This window comes from Lissotriton helveticus, chromosome 1_1 (genome assembly GCF_964261635.1).
Source record: "Lissotriton helveticus chromosome 1_1, aLisHel1.1, whole genome shotgun sequence".
Taxonomy (NCBI): domain Eukaryota; kingdom Metazoa; phylum Chordata; class Amphibia; order Caudata; family Salamandridae; genus Lissotriton; species Lissotriton helveticus.
Genome location: NC_136057.1, coordinates 97,033,972 through 97,048,853, shown reverse-complemented (window position 1 = coordinate 97,048,853; position 14,882 = coordinate 97,033,972). Strand labels below are relative to the sequence as shown.

General features: G+C 37.0%; 1 protein-coding gene across 2 annotated transcripts in view; it reads right to left on the bottom strand.

Annotated features, from left to right (window-relative positions):
* Positions 1-2,102: 2,102 nt before the first annotated feature.
* LOC144756937 (uncharacterized) overlaps positions 2,103-14,882 on the bottom strand; it is a 120,769-nt gene continuing 107,989 nt past the window's right edge. For both annotated transcript variants that reach the window (XM_078646357.1, XM_078646365.1), the window contains one exon: positions 2,103-4,319. In XM_078646357.1, the coding sequence (XP_078502483.1) occupies positions 3,087-3,665 (579 nt within the window). In that variant the 5' untranslated portion in view covers positions 3,666-4,319 and the 3' untranslated portion in view covers positions 2,103-3,086. The remainder of the gene's footprint in view (positions 4,320-14,882) is intronic.

Below are 14,882 nucleotides of genomic sequence, written 5' to 3'. Positions count from 1 at the left end.
CACCGGTTACACCTATCACCATTTCTCGATTTCCATTTTGCCAATTTTGCTGGCGTATAATATAAATCAAAAATGGACATAAAATGGTGACTTTTTAGTGAACCATTAAATAAAATTTTAATTGACAATTAAATTGCTCTGGACATATCTATTTCCAATTTTCTTTGGCATTTGTTTTCAAATAAACATAAGTCATCTTGGAGTCTGTTTATCATCGTCCGATACACTAAACCAATTTTCTTTTCCCTTCTGCTAACTTCAAGTACGTCAATTTTGTTCATCAGAGGGTGATCTAGGAGCCTCTTAGAATCCAAAAAACTACGTATTTGAAGAAATTTGAAAAAATCCATTCTCGAAAGATTATATTTATGCTGTAAATAATAAAAAGAAGCAACCTGACCCCCTGATAGAGATCTCCTAACGTACGGACTCCTGCAGAATGCCATCTTGACATCACTTGGTCCCTAAAAATCTCGGGTAACATCCGACTATTCGTTAAGGGCGTATAATAACTCCATTCGAAACAGAGACCAAATCTTTTTTTAATTGCTTCCATATTTGAAAGGCAGTTATCATAATTTTAAATTTGGGTTTTTTGTAGTAACTAGGCTCGATTATTCTTACTAGGCATTGCCTAGCCTCCTTCCCTAAGAGCATTTCGTAAATTGAAGGGCTAATCGCTTCGCCCAACCTGACATCTTGAAAAATTAAAATACCCATATATCTCAGTAAAATAGCCCAATAATACAAACGAAAATTCGGAACCCCCAGCCACCTTTAAGTCTCGGAAGAATACACCATTTCAAAGCTCTTCTAGATCTGTGGTAGCCCCAAAGAAACCTGGAGGACATTCTATCTATCTTGCAAAAAAAAGCGGATGAATACAACAAAGGTATCGTACGAAACAAATATAAAATATTCGGGAAAATTAACATTTTTAGTATATTAGTGCGGCCATATAATGAGAAATGTAAATTATTCAATCTCTCCAAAGTTCTATTAGCTGAGTTTAGTGCAGGATCTACGTTAAGCCATACTATATCGTCTATTTTTGCAGCATCTGTTTAGCACCTTCTACCTCTACTATTGCAACAAAACTCTTTCTTAAAAATGTCACATGTCTGTGAACGTCTGCCAGTGATGACATTATAAAACAGCACACAGTCTACAGGGAATTAATGTTTTCACATATCTTTTATAGTCATCATACATTTTAATAGATAACACGAGTGCTTTATTTATTATGTGAAAGTCACTGAAGTGGCTGCTTACCCCCAAAAGTGATTTCTTATTTTAGAGTTTAGAGAATAATAGTATTATTCCCACCTTCTGCTTCTCCAAGGAAGGTTTTATAGAAATTCAAGCTGGCATAAAAACGCAATAGATGGCAGAAAGGCTGTGTCAGACATACTGAGCTATGTTTGGTAAATTAAGTAACATTGCACTTGGTAGTAACAGCACTTTTTAATAAAGAGACAAATGAGTGAATGGCATGCAATAAATGGTTGTTGGTATTATTTAATGTAGAGATCAGCAACTATGCTCATATTTAGATTTTATCCTAGGATATTTTTTGACAGATGTTGTTAGTAGCATGCCTAATTCGCATGTTGTATGTCAGCTTGTGTTGGTTCTTCTTGTTCTTGTCACTTCCCTGGAATAGAGCCTCTTTACCATCCTTCTGATTGGACGACTTGGATACTTTCACTGCTCGCTATGAGGAACTACGCGTGTTTTTTTGGTTAAGCGTTCCATGGGAGTGCATGTGTTTTGGGTTTATGAATTTACAGGTTTTATCACTGATCCCGAAATCTAGCTGAAAAGATCCTTGTTAGTCCAAGCATTGTTCATAGTGTTGTTTTTACCAGTAGTATGATCAGATATGCTTGCATGTTTTTTCATGCACTTGTTAAGAACACTGTTTCACTCACTGAAAAGCAACTATATTTTTATTTTTTTCAGTCCACCTTATGCTAGTCTTCCAATATGTTTCCCAGTATTTCATGGTTTTCCCTACATGTAGAGAAGAATAGACACTTTCATAATTCTAAAAATATATATTTGTTTCTTCTTTCCTGCAGGTCGGGTCTTCTATCATTTACTTTTTATTATCTGGTAATGGAATGTCCCACTTAATTGTAATGTTACAATTTTCTGTAATTCGTTCCTCTCTCAATAACTGCACTTGTTTGCTCCTGTGTGTATCCACAGTTCGGTCACTATAGTGGCCCTTACATTCTTGCCAAATTTTCACCATCTCTAGGATTATTTCAATTGTTCAATGAAGGTGTGTTTTTGCTTATGGTTTTGCAGAACTGATAATTGACTAAAGGCTTTCATACATTCAGTACACTTGTATGGCTTTTACCGTGGGATTTCTCTGATGCTTCCTTAGGTTTGAGGAGTCACTGAAAGTACTGCTACCCTCAATACAATGGTAAGGTTTTTTCAGTGTGTGTTCGCTGATGACTTTGCAGAATTGATAATTGACTAAAGCTCTTCACACATTCATTGCACTTGAATGGATTTTCCCCCTGTGTGAGTTCGCTGATGTCTGTGTAGGACTGATGACTGACTGAAGCTCTTCCCACATTCACTGCAATGGTATGGTTTTTCCCCAGTGTGTGTTCGTTGATGGCACTGTAGGTCTGATAATTGACTAAAGCTCTTTCCACACTCATTACAAAGATATGGTTTTTCCCCTGTGTGTGTTCGCTGATGTCTGAGTAGGACTGATGATTGACAAAAGCTCTTCCCACATTCACTGCAATAGTATGGTTTTTCCACTGTGTGTGTTCTCTGATGTCTGAGTAGGACTGACGATTGACAAAAGCTCTTCTCACATTCACTGCACTTGAATGGTTTTACCCCTGTGTGTAGCTGATCTGTTTGAAAACATGATAGCCGACTAATGCTCTTAACACACTCACTGCACCCAGAAGGCTTCTCCCCTGTATGTATTTGCTGACGATTCCTTAATGTTAAGGAATGTCTAAAACTACATCTACATTTCTTGCAATGGTATGGTGTTTCGCCAGTGTGTGTTCGAAGATGTCTTTGGAGATGTGATGACTGACTGAAGCTCTTCACACATTCATTGCAATGGTATGGCTTTTCACCTGCGTGTGTGTTTGTTGATGTCTTTGGAAGTTTGATAAGTGACTAAAGCACTTTGCACATTTATTGCAATGGTATGGTTTTTCCCCTGTGTGTGTTCGTTGATGTACTAGTACGTTTGATAACTGACTAAAGCTCTTCATATATTCATTGCAATGGTATGGTTTTTCCCCTGTGTGTGTTCGTTGATGTACTAAGAAGTTTGCTAACTGACTAAAGCTCTTTCTACATTCATTGCAATGGTATGGTTTTTCCCCTGTGTGTGTTCGTTGATGTCTTTGGAGGTCAGATAACTGACTACAGCTCTTCATACATTCAGTGCAATTGAATTGTTTTTCTCCTGTGTGCGTTTGCTGAGGGCGATTTAGTAGTGATGACAAACTAAAGCTCTCGATGCATGTGTCTGATTCTTTATTCTTGGTTAGTGTCTCTGGATTGGGTATATATTTTTCTACTTCACATAACTGTGTTTCCTGAAGGGTCACCATGTCTGTTAAAACAATTGTGTTATTCTCACACTCCCTAAATGTGTGTGCTATTTTGCACATTTGGTTTCCGATTTAACAATATAGTGCAAAGGGCACCAAATATCTGTTACACTCATAATGTGTGTAATACTTCTTTGTGGGTGATAGTGCCTTTAGAATGGCTATTGGTTTTGTACAGCTAGGGGTAAAGATTATTCTTCCTTCTGGTCTGTGCAAATTGGGACAGAAGTTTTCATTTTATTTAGCAGAACTCGACTTCCATTTAAACTTCAGTTGTGCGGCTCCACTCCGTTGTTGTTTTTTCTGCTTCCTGTGGTTTCGCCAGAAATAGTTTACAATACACATAAAAGACTGAATAGTAGTAGTCATTTTACGAAGCAAAGCACTGCTGTTAGCACATCATACCGATCCCATGATCAAAGCTTGTACTGGATACTTTTTTATACAATAGGAGGTTTATCAGTGGTGTTGCCTACATTTTCTAGAGTTCTTTTCTTGGTCTTGTGACGTGGAGGCACACAGCTCAGACTTGTACATTCACTGAATTGCCCTTAACTGCTTCTTCTGAGATCTGTCAGTTAAGGTTCAGGTTCGTCTGTCTATGACTGTGCTGATGTTTTCCTGAATACTGGAGCCCAGTTTTTCATTGTTCTTGCAGATTTACAGGACTATCTTCATTATCCATATTAATTTCATGTATTCCACGGTTGTTTTCTGTTGGATGTAAAGAAATGTATAATTACTACATGCAAATGTACTGGAATGTGAATATACAATGTTTAAATGGTAGTAAAAGATATCTTGTCTTTACCATCTTTGAAACTTAGTAAGGGATATTCCCCCATACACAGATATTTAACTAGAAGTTCTGTTTAGCACAACACATCTTATTTACTTCAGAAAAGGAGGTGATTTGTCAGGGTTCACAAAGTAACTCAGTGAGGAAGATGCACTCAAGGAGCACCCACATGCTACAGGCACAAGTTTAGGTAGATGCATATGATCAAGATTTTATTTAAACAATAACAGATTGTGGAAGAAGATGGATCAGGATGTGCTGCTGTTTCTTAAGATTCAGGAAGTGTATAACAATGGTAACTCTTCAGGAAGTATACAACAAGTATATAACAAAACTAAATCTTCAAGAAGTACAAAACAAAGGCAACTCATTGTACATTTTTTCCAAAGCAGTGGAGCGTCTGTCTGCATGCAAATAGCAGAAGACAGGTACTGGCCTGAAAGTCAAGTGCCCGTGGTTAGCAGTGCAGGGATGACAAACTAGGTGTATAGGTACCTGAGAGGTACAAGCAGAGGAGGTGTACACAGGGTTGCTTATGAGGTACAAACAGAAGAAGTGCAGAAGCAACTGTTTATGAGGTACAAATACAGGAGGTGCACAGACAGGCTCTTGTGAGGTACAGTGAAGGTGCACAGGTAGATGGTTTTGAGGTACAAATAGAGGAGGTGCACAAGTAGATGCTTATGAGGTACAAACAGAGGAGGTGCACAGGTAGGTGCATATGAGGTACAAACAGGAGGTGCACAGGTAGGTTCTTGTGAGGTACAGAGGAGGTACACAGGCAGGGGATTATGAGATACAAATAGAGGAGGTGCACCTGAGGTAAAAAGCAGTGGCGTTGCACAGGTAGATGCTTATGAGGTATAAAGAGAAGAGGAGCACAGGTAGGTTCTTGTGAGGTACAGAGGCGGTGCACGGATAGGTGCATATGAGGTACAACCATATGAGGTGCACAGGTAGGTGCTTATGAGGGAAAAACAGAGGAGGTGCACCTGAGGTAAAAAGCAGAGGCGGTGCACAGGTAGATGCTTATGAGGTATAAAGAGAAGAGGAGCACAGGTAGGTTCTTGTGAGGTACAGAGGCGGTGCACGGATAGGTGCATATGAGGTCCAACCAGATGAGGTGCACAGGTAGGTGCTTATGAGGGACAAACAGAGGAGGTGCACCTGAGGTAAAAAGCAGAGGCGGTGCACAGGTAGATGCTTATGAGGTATAAAGAGAGGAGGAGCACAGGTAGGTTCTTTGAGGTACAGAGGAGGTGCACAGGTAGGTGCTTATGAGGTACAAATAGAGGAGGTGCACAGATAGGTACGTTAGAGGGACAAACAGAAGAGGTGCACAGGCAGGTGCATGTTCCTTTCTGGGTCTGCTTCCCTCTGCACTGGGCGGAGTATTGGTTTTCAATCAATCCTCTTACTGCGGCCTCACATGGCCGCTTGCTGAGTGGGTGTTAAAAATTGAACATTCACCTGAGAGCAGCAAAGCCTCATAAAAACCAACATCTGGAGACTGCCTGCCTCAAGGGGGTGATCCAGGTGAGGGCCCAGGTGTCTGACAAAATAAGCTTCGGAGACAAAAGCATCCTAAAATTCACTCTGCTTCTCAGGGCGTTCCCATCAGAGATCTAAGGGATATTTTGCCATCAGTCCACAATATCAAGTTCTGACTCCCTTTTCAACTCCTCTGGTTCTACACCTGCCTCTCGAACAGGTAACTCCTTCACAGATGTGACAGATATCCCATCTGCTCACCTTATTACAACTGCCACAGGATATCATGCACTTGTAATAAGACGGATGGGATATCTGTCATGTTTTGTGACCTGGTAACCTGCCTGCCAAACTCTAAATCAGGCCCATGGTGGACCGTGTGTCCGATGTCTTTTTAGTGTCAGAAAGTCCCCATTTTATAAAAGACAGTATCATCTCAGCGCAGCTGTGAGTTGGAGTTATAATGCCACCACTGTTGTGTTTCTGTTTGCTTCTTTGCTCAGCTCCTGTCACCGATGCTCATGAACTGTCAAGAGTCGATTTTGCTATTGTTTCACTCTGATGTTTCCAGTGACTGAAGCTTTTTACTCAATTGATTTTTTTAAATGTTGTTTCCAATGGGCACCATCAGCGAGTAGGGCTGGCTGCAAGCATAGGAGGCTTAAATGAGATCCAGAGAGCCATGATAAGGCACCCGGTTTAGTCTTCTCTAATCAAGCGTTCCAACCGGTTCTGGGAAACGCAGTCTTTTTGTGACTGCATTTAACTCGGCTGGCGTAAAAATAAGGCAAGGAAAGTAATGCATAATGTGCTGCTCTCTGCATGTAATACAGTGGTCACTTTCTGACGCTTTGCACTTTGGAAACTCTAAACTCTGAGCATGCTTACAACACACCTCTTGGAAAGTGTATAAGAGAAGGAGAAAAAAAGCCTACAACAACTACTACAACAGATTATACAACAACACAAGTAAGAAAAATCTTATTTTATGGACTATTAAATCCTTAACATCCTTAGTTTAACTCTCTAAAGTATAGAAATGCTCTCTTTTTTTAATCAAAACAAAACTTCCTATCAGCAACAGCAAAAAGAATAATCTACAAAAACTATTTTCTACCTTATCTATGCCTATATAGAAAAGTAACTAATAAATAATAAATTAGCAAACTATAAGTAAAAATGAAGTCACATTATCTAAGTTTAAAATAAAATACAAATATAACACACAACTAATACAAATATTTTTAATTTCAGCTTCAACAAACTTCATCTACCAAACATCAACCCAAATAAAATCTTCTACCAGAAAAAGTAAGTATACTTATAGTTTAAATAAATTATAACAAAAGAGAAATAATAAAGTATCAAACAATATTATTAATTAAAACTATTTTCTACCACAACTACAGGAATTACAACAGTGAATCTCCAATAAAAAGAAATAAAGCTATCAACAAAACAGAAAGAACAATATTGTAAGTATGATTTTTAAATTACTAATTAAACATAGAGATTTTAATATAACTATTGCATATTTACTAAAAACACAGATATAAGTCTCCACAGATTCACCCTAGAAATGGCTGAAGTAGTTACTTTTATCACATCACAAAAAGAAAAATGAACACTCAGCTACATGGATTATACCTACACCCAAGAAAAAGTAAAAGATAACAAAACACATTGGAAATGTAGCAAATACATTTCAACAGCATGTTATGGTAGAGCTACAACTGTAGATAACAATGTTATAAATGTAAGAGAGCATAACCACCCACCCAATGTGACCGAAGTAGAAGTAAGGGAAGCTTTAGAAACAATTAGAGAAGCAAGTACAGGCTCCCAACAAACAAGCACTGACATTTTGAAAAATGTATTAACAAAAGTACCCGAACACGTAACAGGACAGTTGCCCTCAGTCCCCAACCTCAAACGATTAATAGCTTAAACTAAAAGCATCCGATCCAACTCCACCCCACCCGAAACCTTTCAAGAAATAGAAATAATACCAGAATATACTATTACCCATAAAGAAGACACATTATTAATGTATGACAACAAAAGCCATGATAAAAGAATTCTGATTTTTGCAACCAATAACAACTTGCAAAAACTAAAACATTTTGAAACATGGATGATGGACGGAACATTTAAAGTGTGTCCAAAACCATTTTACCAACTTTATACCATTCATGGTGAATATCAAGAAACGAATATCCCCTTAATTTATACATTGCTGCCAAATAAAACAAACCTCACCTAGCTAGAACTATTAACAACAATCAAAGAATTGACAGATAATTACTATCTTCAAAGAATAATAATAGACTTTGAAATAGCTATGATATAAGCTATACTAAAACTATACCCACACACTGCCATACAAGGGTGTTATTACCACTTTAATCAAAGTACATGGAGACACCTCCAAAAATCTACCTTAAGTATAGACTACTCTACCAACAGCAACTTTGCTTACCAGATAAAATAATTAATTGCACAAGCATACGTCCCAACAACAGAAGTGGCAAATGACTACAATATATTAATTGACAGTCCTTTCTACCGCACTAATGAAAAAAATTAACTCCCTTCTTAGATGATTTCCAAGACACCTGGGTAGGAAGATTGCACCGTTCAGGTCACCGTAGACAACCAAATTACAAATTCCCAGGTGGAATGTCTTTGCTAGCACTATTGCACAAAAAGCCAAAACCAATAACGCAGTAGAAGGATGGCATAACGCCTTCCAAGCCACAATAGGGAGAGGACAACCAACACTGCACAAACTTATCCAATCAATAAAAAAAGAACAAAGTTACCAAGAGCTAAGAATTGAACAATCATTATCAAAAATAGGACCAAAACTAAGCAAACAAACAATAAATATGTATAAATACCTCCAACAAAAAACAAGAATGTATCCAAGTATCCAAGGTCTAGAATACATAGACCTAATAGCAAAATCCATCCTTTAATTAAATACAAATAGAAAACAGTAAAAACATGTAAAACAGAGAATAAAAATAATTTATTTTTTATATTAGTTAAATTATGACATGTAATGTCAGATATAAATTAATATCACATGACATAATATAACTAATAAAAAAAATCAATTCACAAATAAACATTACCCACTAAAAAAACTGAATAAAAAAAGAACTTACAGTTGTGTAGCTGTAGAATATGCTCAAAATAGATGATTTAAAAACCAATCCAAGGGAAAAACAATCTATATAGTGATGACAAACCCCAAAAATGGAAAAAGACAACTGTATTAAAAAAATCCAACGTAGCAATCCTCTCGATAACGAAACCATAAAAACCCGAAAATATTTCACTATAAAAAAACGCGCCAAAATACCGAAAAATTAAGGAAATGTATATAAACTTGTTCGAAAACTAGTAACAACAATTTCCTTTATTTAAAAAAAAAAACAAGAACAAATCCGTCTGTTCACCAAATCCGGCACATGTAAATAAATTGCAAACAACACCCACCCACCCATAACAAATAATAAACCCACAAATAGAAATAACAACATATAAAACGTATTAACACACATAAAAAATTAGTAAGCGCAAAACATTAACATTACATTAACATTAGATAGTAAACAAACAACGCTATCACTAACCTACGTAAATAACTCATACATTTTACAACAACGGTTAAATAACACTCTTACATACACATATACACCACCACTAACTAAACACTACCTTAAAACTAACTTAAAATTAAAATCAAACTTACAATAACAAACATGGAGCAGCTCCCAACCGCAAAGTTCCGTCTTCACAAATGACCCAAACAATGACCTGGTAGGCTTCACCAGTCATTTTGACCTACATCGGACCTTACTTACCCATATTGAATATTACTTATTCACTCTTTTAAATGAACTTTTAAACGTATTTTAAACTACACTTTTTGATACTTTCTAAATTCTGTATTTGCAATGGTTTTCTAAATCACGCAATAAAGTTATTTGTATAATAAAATTACCCAAACAATGATGTAGATGGTCTAAAAAGTGAACTAAGGAAAACAAAATGGCGGCATAATTAAAACAAAAATAGGACTAAATCCCCATAGAAATGAACGGGAACAAATAAAAAATTGTTGAAAAATGTCTTAAAAAATGTTTTTATTTTTAAAATGTGAAAAATAAACATATTAATATTGTAAAATATACATTAATTATTATATGTTAAAACATATATAATAAAACATTATTGTATTAAAAAATATGTTTATAACATTAACGTTTTAAAAATGTTACAAAATGTATATATGTACTTTTGCAAATCCAAACAATTTATAAATTATTTAACATAATAAATTGTATTGAAATTAAATCAAATTTAATATGCTAATTAATAAAACATTATGTTTAAAAATGTACAATGTATATATATTACAACTACTGCAATGTTATACATCATTAAATACAAATGTAAAAAAAGTTCATGAAAAATGTAGAAATGTTTTCATTTATACATATAAACAACACAATAAAGACTGTATATTTATGACAAAATTATACTGTTACTTTATAATGATACATGCATTACAAATAATAAAATGTTACAAAAGTGTGTAATTCATTTGTATATATATATTATTAAATATAATTTGTTAAAAAGTTCAAAATACATTACACAATATTCAAATAAAATATTTCAAACAATGATAAGTTGTATTTATTTACAATTTTGTAAGTAAAAAATAATTTAATAATCATAATTCACTGAGTCCAAATACAATTGAAGTGAAAGAAAACACTGTATAGTAAAATTTAAACAATGTAGTATTCTAATTCCAAATCCAATATAAATCACTGAAAATGCTGGACAGTGAACCATAATAATTTACTATACTAACTCCAAATCCAAAATAACTCAGGGAAAGTGCTGGACAGTAAACCATAATAATAATAATTTAGTATTTTAATTCCAAGTCCAACATAACTCAGGGAAAGTGCTGGACAGTAAACCATAATAATGTACTATTCTAACTCCAATTCCAATATAACTCAGGGAAAGTGGTGGACAGTAAACCATAATAATTTATTATTCAAAGTCCAAGTCCAAAATAACTCAAGGAAAGTGCTGGACAGTAAACCATAATAATTTACTATTCTAACTATAAGCCCAAAATAACTCTGGGAAAGTGCTGGACAATAAACCATAATAATTTACTATTCTAACTCCAAGTCCAACATGACTCTGGGAAAGTAATGGACAGTAAACCATAATAATTTACTATACTAACTCCTAATTCCAACATAACTCAGGTAAAGTGCTGGATTGTAAACCATAATAATTTACTATTCTAACTCCAAACCAAACATAACTCAGGTAAAGTGCTGGACAGTAAACTATAATAATTTACTATTCTAACTCCAAGCCCAACATAACTCTGGTAAAATGCTGGACAGTAAACCATAATAATTTACAATTCTAACTCCAAGCCCATCATAACTCAGGGAAATAGTTGGACAGTAAACCATAATAATATACTATTCTAACTCCAAGTCCAACATAACTCAGGGAAATAGCTGGACAGTAAACCATAATAATATACTATTCTAACTCCAAGTCCAACATAAGTCAGGGAAAGTATTGGACAGTAAACCATAATAATGTACTATTCTAACTCCAAATCCAATATAAATCACTGAAAATGCTGGACAGTAAACCATAATATTTTACTATACTAACTCCAAATCCAAAATAACTCAGGGAAAGTATTGGACAGTAAACCATAATAATTTATTATTCTAACTCCAAATCCAACATTACTCAGGGAAAGTGTTAGACATCAAACCATAATACATTTTAATTTTTTTAATTCACAATTAAAATTTCAACATTTAATATTTTTAAAATTCTAATTAATTAATTTTCAAAAAGTTGTTACACAACATTTATAAATTAGTACCCACCCTTATCACCAATAAATACAACATCCCAACACTAAAATATAAACAAATTTTAATAATATATAACATCATTTCATTAAATTGTAAAATTTTAATTTCAAATAAAAAAATTCGAATAGTAACATTTTTTAACTTCTAATTTTCTAAATTTCTATAAATTTTAAGAGAACTTTTTAAAATTACTACCCACCCTTATCCCCTATAAATACAAAAACCGCTACCAAAAATATATACAAAATTTAATATTATGTAGCAGAATTTCATTAGATATAAAATTTCTAATTTCAAATGAAAAATTTCGAAAAGTAAAAAAATTGTATTTTAATTTTCTATAAATTTAAACAGAAAATTTTTCAATTACTACCCACCCTTATCTCCTATGAATACAACCCACTCCTAAAATATATACAATTTTTAATAATATGTACCATAATTTCATTGAAATAAAAAATGTAAATGTCCATTTTTAAATTTCGAAATGTAAAATATTTTTACTCATAATTTTTTAAATTTCTAAAAATGTCAAAACATTTTAAATTACTACCCACCCTTATCCCCTATAAACCCAACAACACGCTCCTAAAATATTTACAAATTTAATAATATATAACACATTTTAATAAAATAAAAAATTTCTAATTTAAAATTTCTAAATTTGAAAATGATTTCCTTCTAATTTTATAATATTCTATAAATGTTCACCCAACTTTTTAAAATGACTACCCACCCTTATCCCCTATAAACCCAACAACCCGCTCCTAAAATATTTACTAATATTCAAATTGAATAAATAATTTACATTTATATATTTAAATTACTACCCACCCTTATCCCCTATAAAATAAACATTCCGCTCCTAAAAATTTAACTAAAAAAACAAAAATTAGAAAATAACATTTATTATTATTCACGTAAAAAAAAATTAAATATGAAAAACATAACAACTATTAAGCAACTAAAAAAATGAAACCATTAAAAACATAATATCAATATAAATTATATCGATATTTATTGCAACTATATTTACTACATCGATATTTAACAATGTCGATATTTCTGCACTACTAAAAAAACGATATTTACTAAATCGATATTCAAAACATCGATATTTTACACAGACGACATTCTTACCTCGATATTTCTTCTTATTGATATTTCCCCATCGATATTCCTGCTGTACACCGTCCTAGTTGGCACCAAATCCAGACAGACCGAAGTCATGCAGGCAGAAGGCAATCGGAAGAATGATGTCAGCAACAGGCATCAAAGGGTGTCAAGACGATGAGCCTTATAGAAGAGGACTCAGTGTTGTAAAAGTCAGTCATCCAAGCTAGAAGTTTAGAATAGCTTTTGGCCCTCAGTCTGTGGCTATGATGACTGCAAAAAGGCACTGGCAACTGTCATAGGAAATGACATAATTCATCAGCCTTAACTGTAATGTGCCAGTCATAAGGCATTTCGAGACAAAGGCAAACTCGCTTATAGTCGACTCCAGACTTGTTTGTTATCAATGTGAATGATCAAAGTGTGAGCATGAGAGTAATAGAAGACTCGGAGGCAGCTCCAAATGTGGACGTCAGTCCATGGCTAGTGAAACCGCTCGGAACTGGGGGGCGCTAGAGGGCGCCAGGCAAGATGGCCGCACGTATGTGAGGCTCCGCCAGATCGAGCCAAAATCCTTTCAATATCCTTCATATCCTGCCCTCGTGACTCACCAGCGTTGCGGTGTTGCCTGAAAGGAGCGAGGCGGCATGGTTTGGCGCTGCTTCTGGCTGTCTGGCCGTCTCCAGAGGTGATTGCTGCCGTTTGAACTTCTGGCTGGGTCCCGACATCGTGGTGCTCCGGGACGGCCCAGTGCCCGAGGCCTGCCCGCTGTGGAGGATTCCTGCGGCGCCTGGCGTGGCTGCCGGGGGCGGCTCGAGCGGCCGGACAGTCTCATCGAGGCCGGGGGAGCGGATCCGCACAGAGGCGGAGGCGAGCGGCCATCGCCTGGGCCGGTCCCGGTCTCTGCTGGTTGCGGTGAGTGGGGGGGCGGCCTGGGAAAGCCCGGGGCTGCGGAGGTGGCGCTGGGCCACGCTGGGCCGCTCCGCGCGAGCCGCGGCTGGTGGGGGCGGGGTGCGCTCGGGTGAGACTGCGAGGGCCGGGCGGAATAGTGGCGGCTCAGCAGAGGCTGGAGGAACGCTGAAGCTCACGGCCCGGGACAGCGACTGAGCACTGGCCGAGGGAGAGTGGCTTGGGTCTGGCTGCCATATAGTTGCTGACTGGTGGTGGGGCCTACGGGGAACCCGCAGCTCTGTCTTCCTGGCCTTCGGCACTGACTGTGATGTTTCACGGGACCGCAGCCCCGCTCTACTACCATCGCTGCATCGCTCTGGGCCTGCCTATTACAGCGTCTGGAGGTTATGTGGCGCCTGTGATCTGCTCAGGCGGCTGGGTCTGCTGGAGGCCGGGGGGAGTGAGATCGGCGCCCAGAGGGACGCAAACTGGGCCTTGCTTGATTGCGACTTTTAGGCTGGAGGTGCTGCCTGTCTGGCTTCTGGTGCTCCCTCTCCCTGGGGGTTGAAACTGCTTGCCCTTCATCCTTGCGGATACTGCCCCGACCAGCTGGTGTTGACTATAGTGACTTTGTGTGCTGGTTGTGACGGTCTACTGGCACTATGGGCAGGCCTGAAAGGAATCAGCCCAAATTGACTTTCGATGCTAAGAAGACCGCGATGTCGACCTCGCAGGCGCTGCCGGACACGGAGCCCGCAGGGGCGTCTGGGGGTACGCCGAATTTAGAGGCCGTGCTTGTGGCTATGCAGAAAACATTTCAGTCCATAGAAGGCACCCTGGAAGCAGTGACTCACAGACTTGATCATATGGCTACGCAATTTGAGCGACAGAATGAACGGATGGGAGAGGTTGAGCAGAGAGTGTCTGCCACTGAGGATGGTCTGGCTACCGTATCCACCAAGGTTTTCAACATGGAGCGAGTTTTGGAGGTCATCCATGCTAAAAATGAGGAGTTGGAAGGGCGGTCCCGACGCAACAACA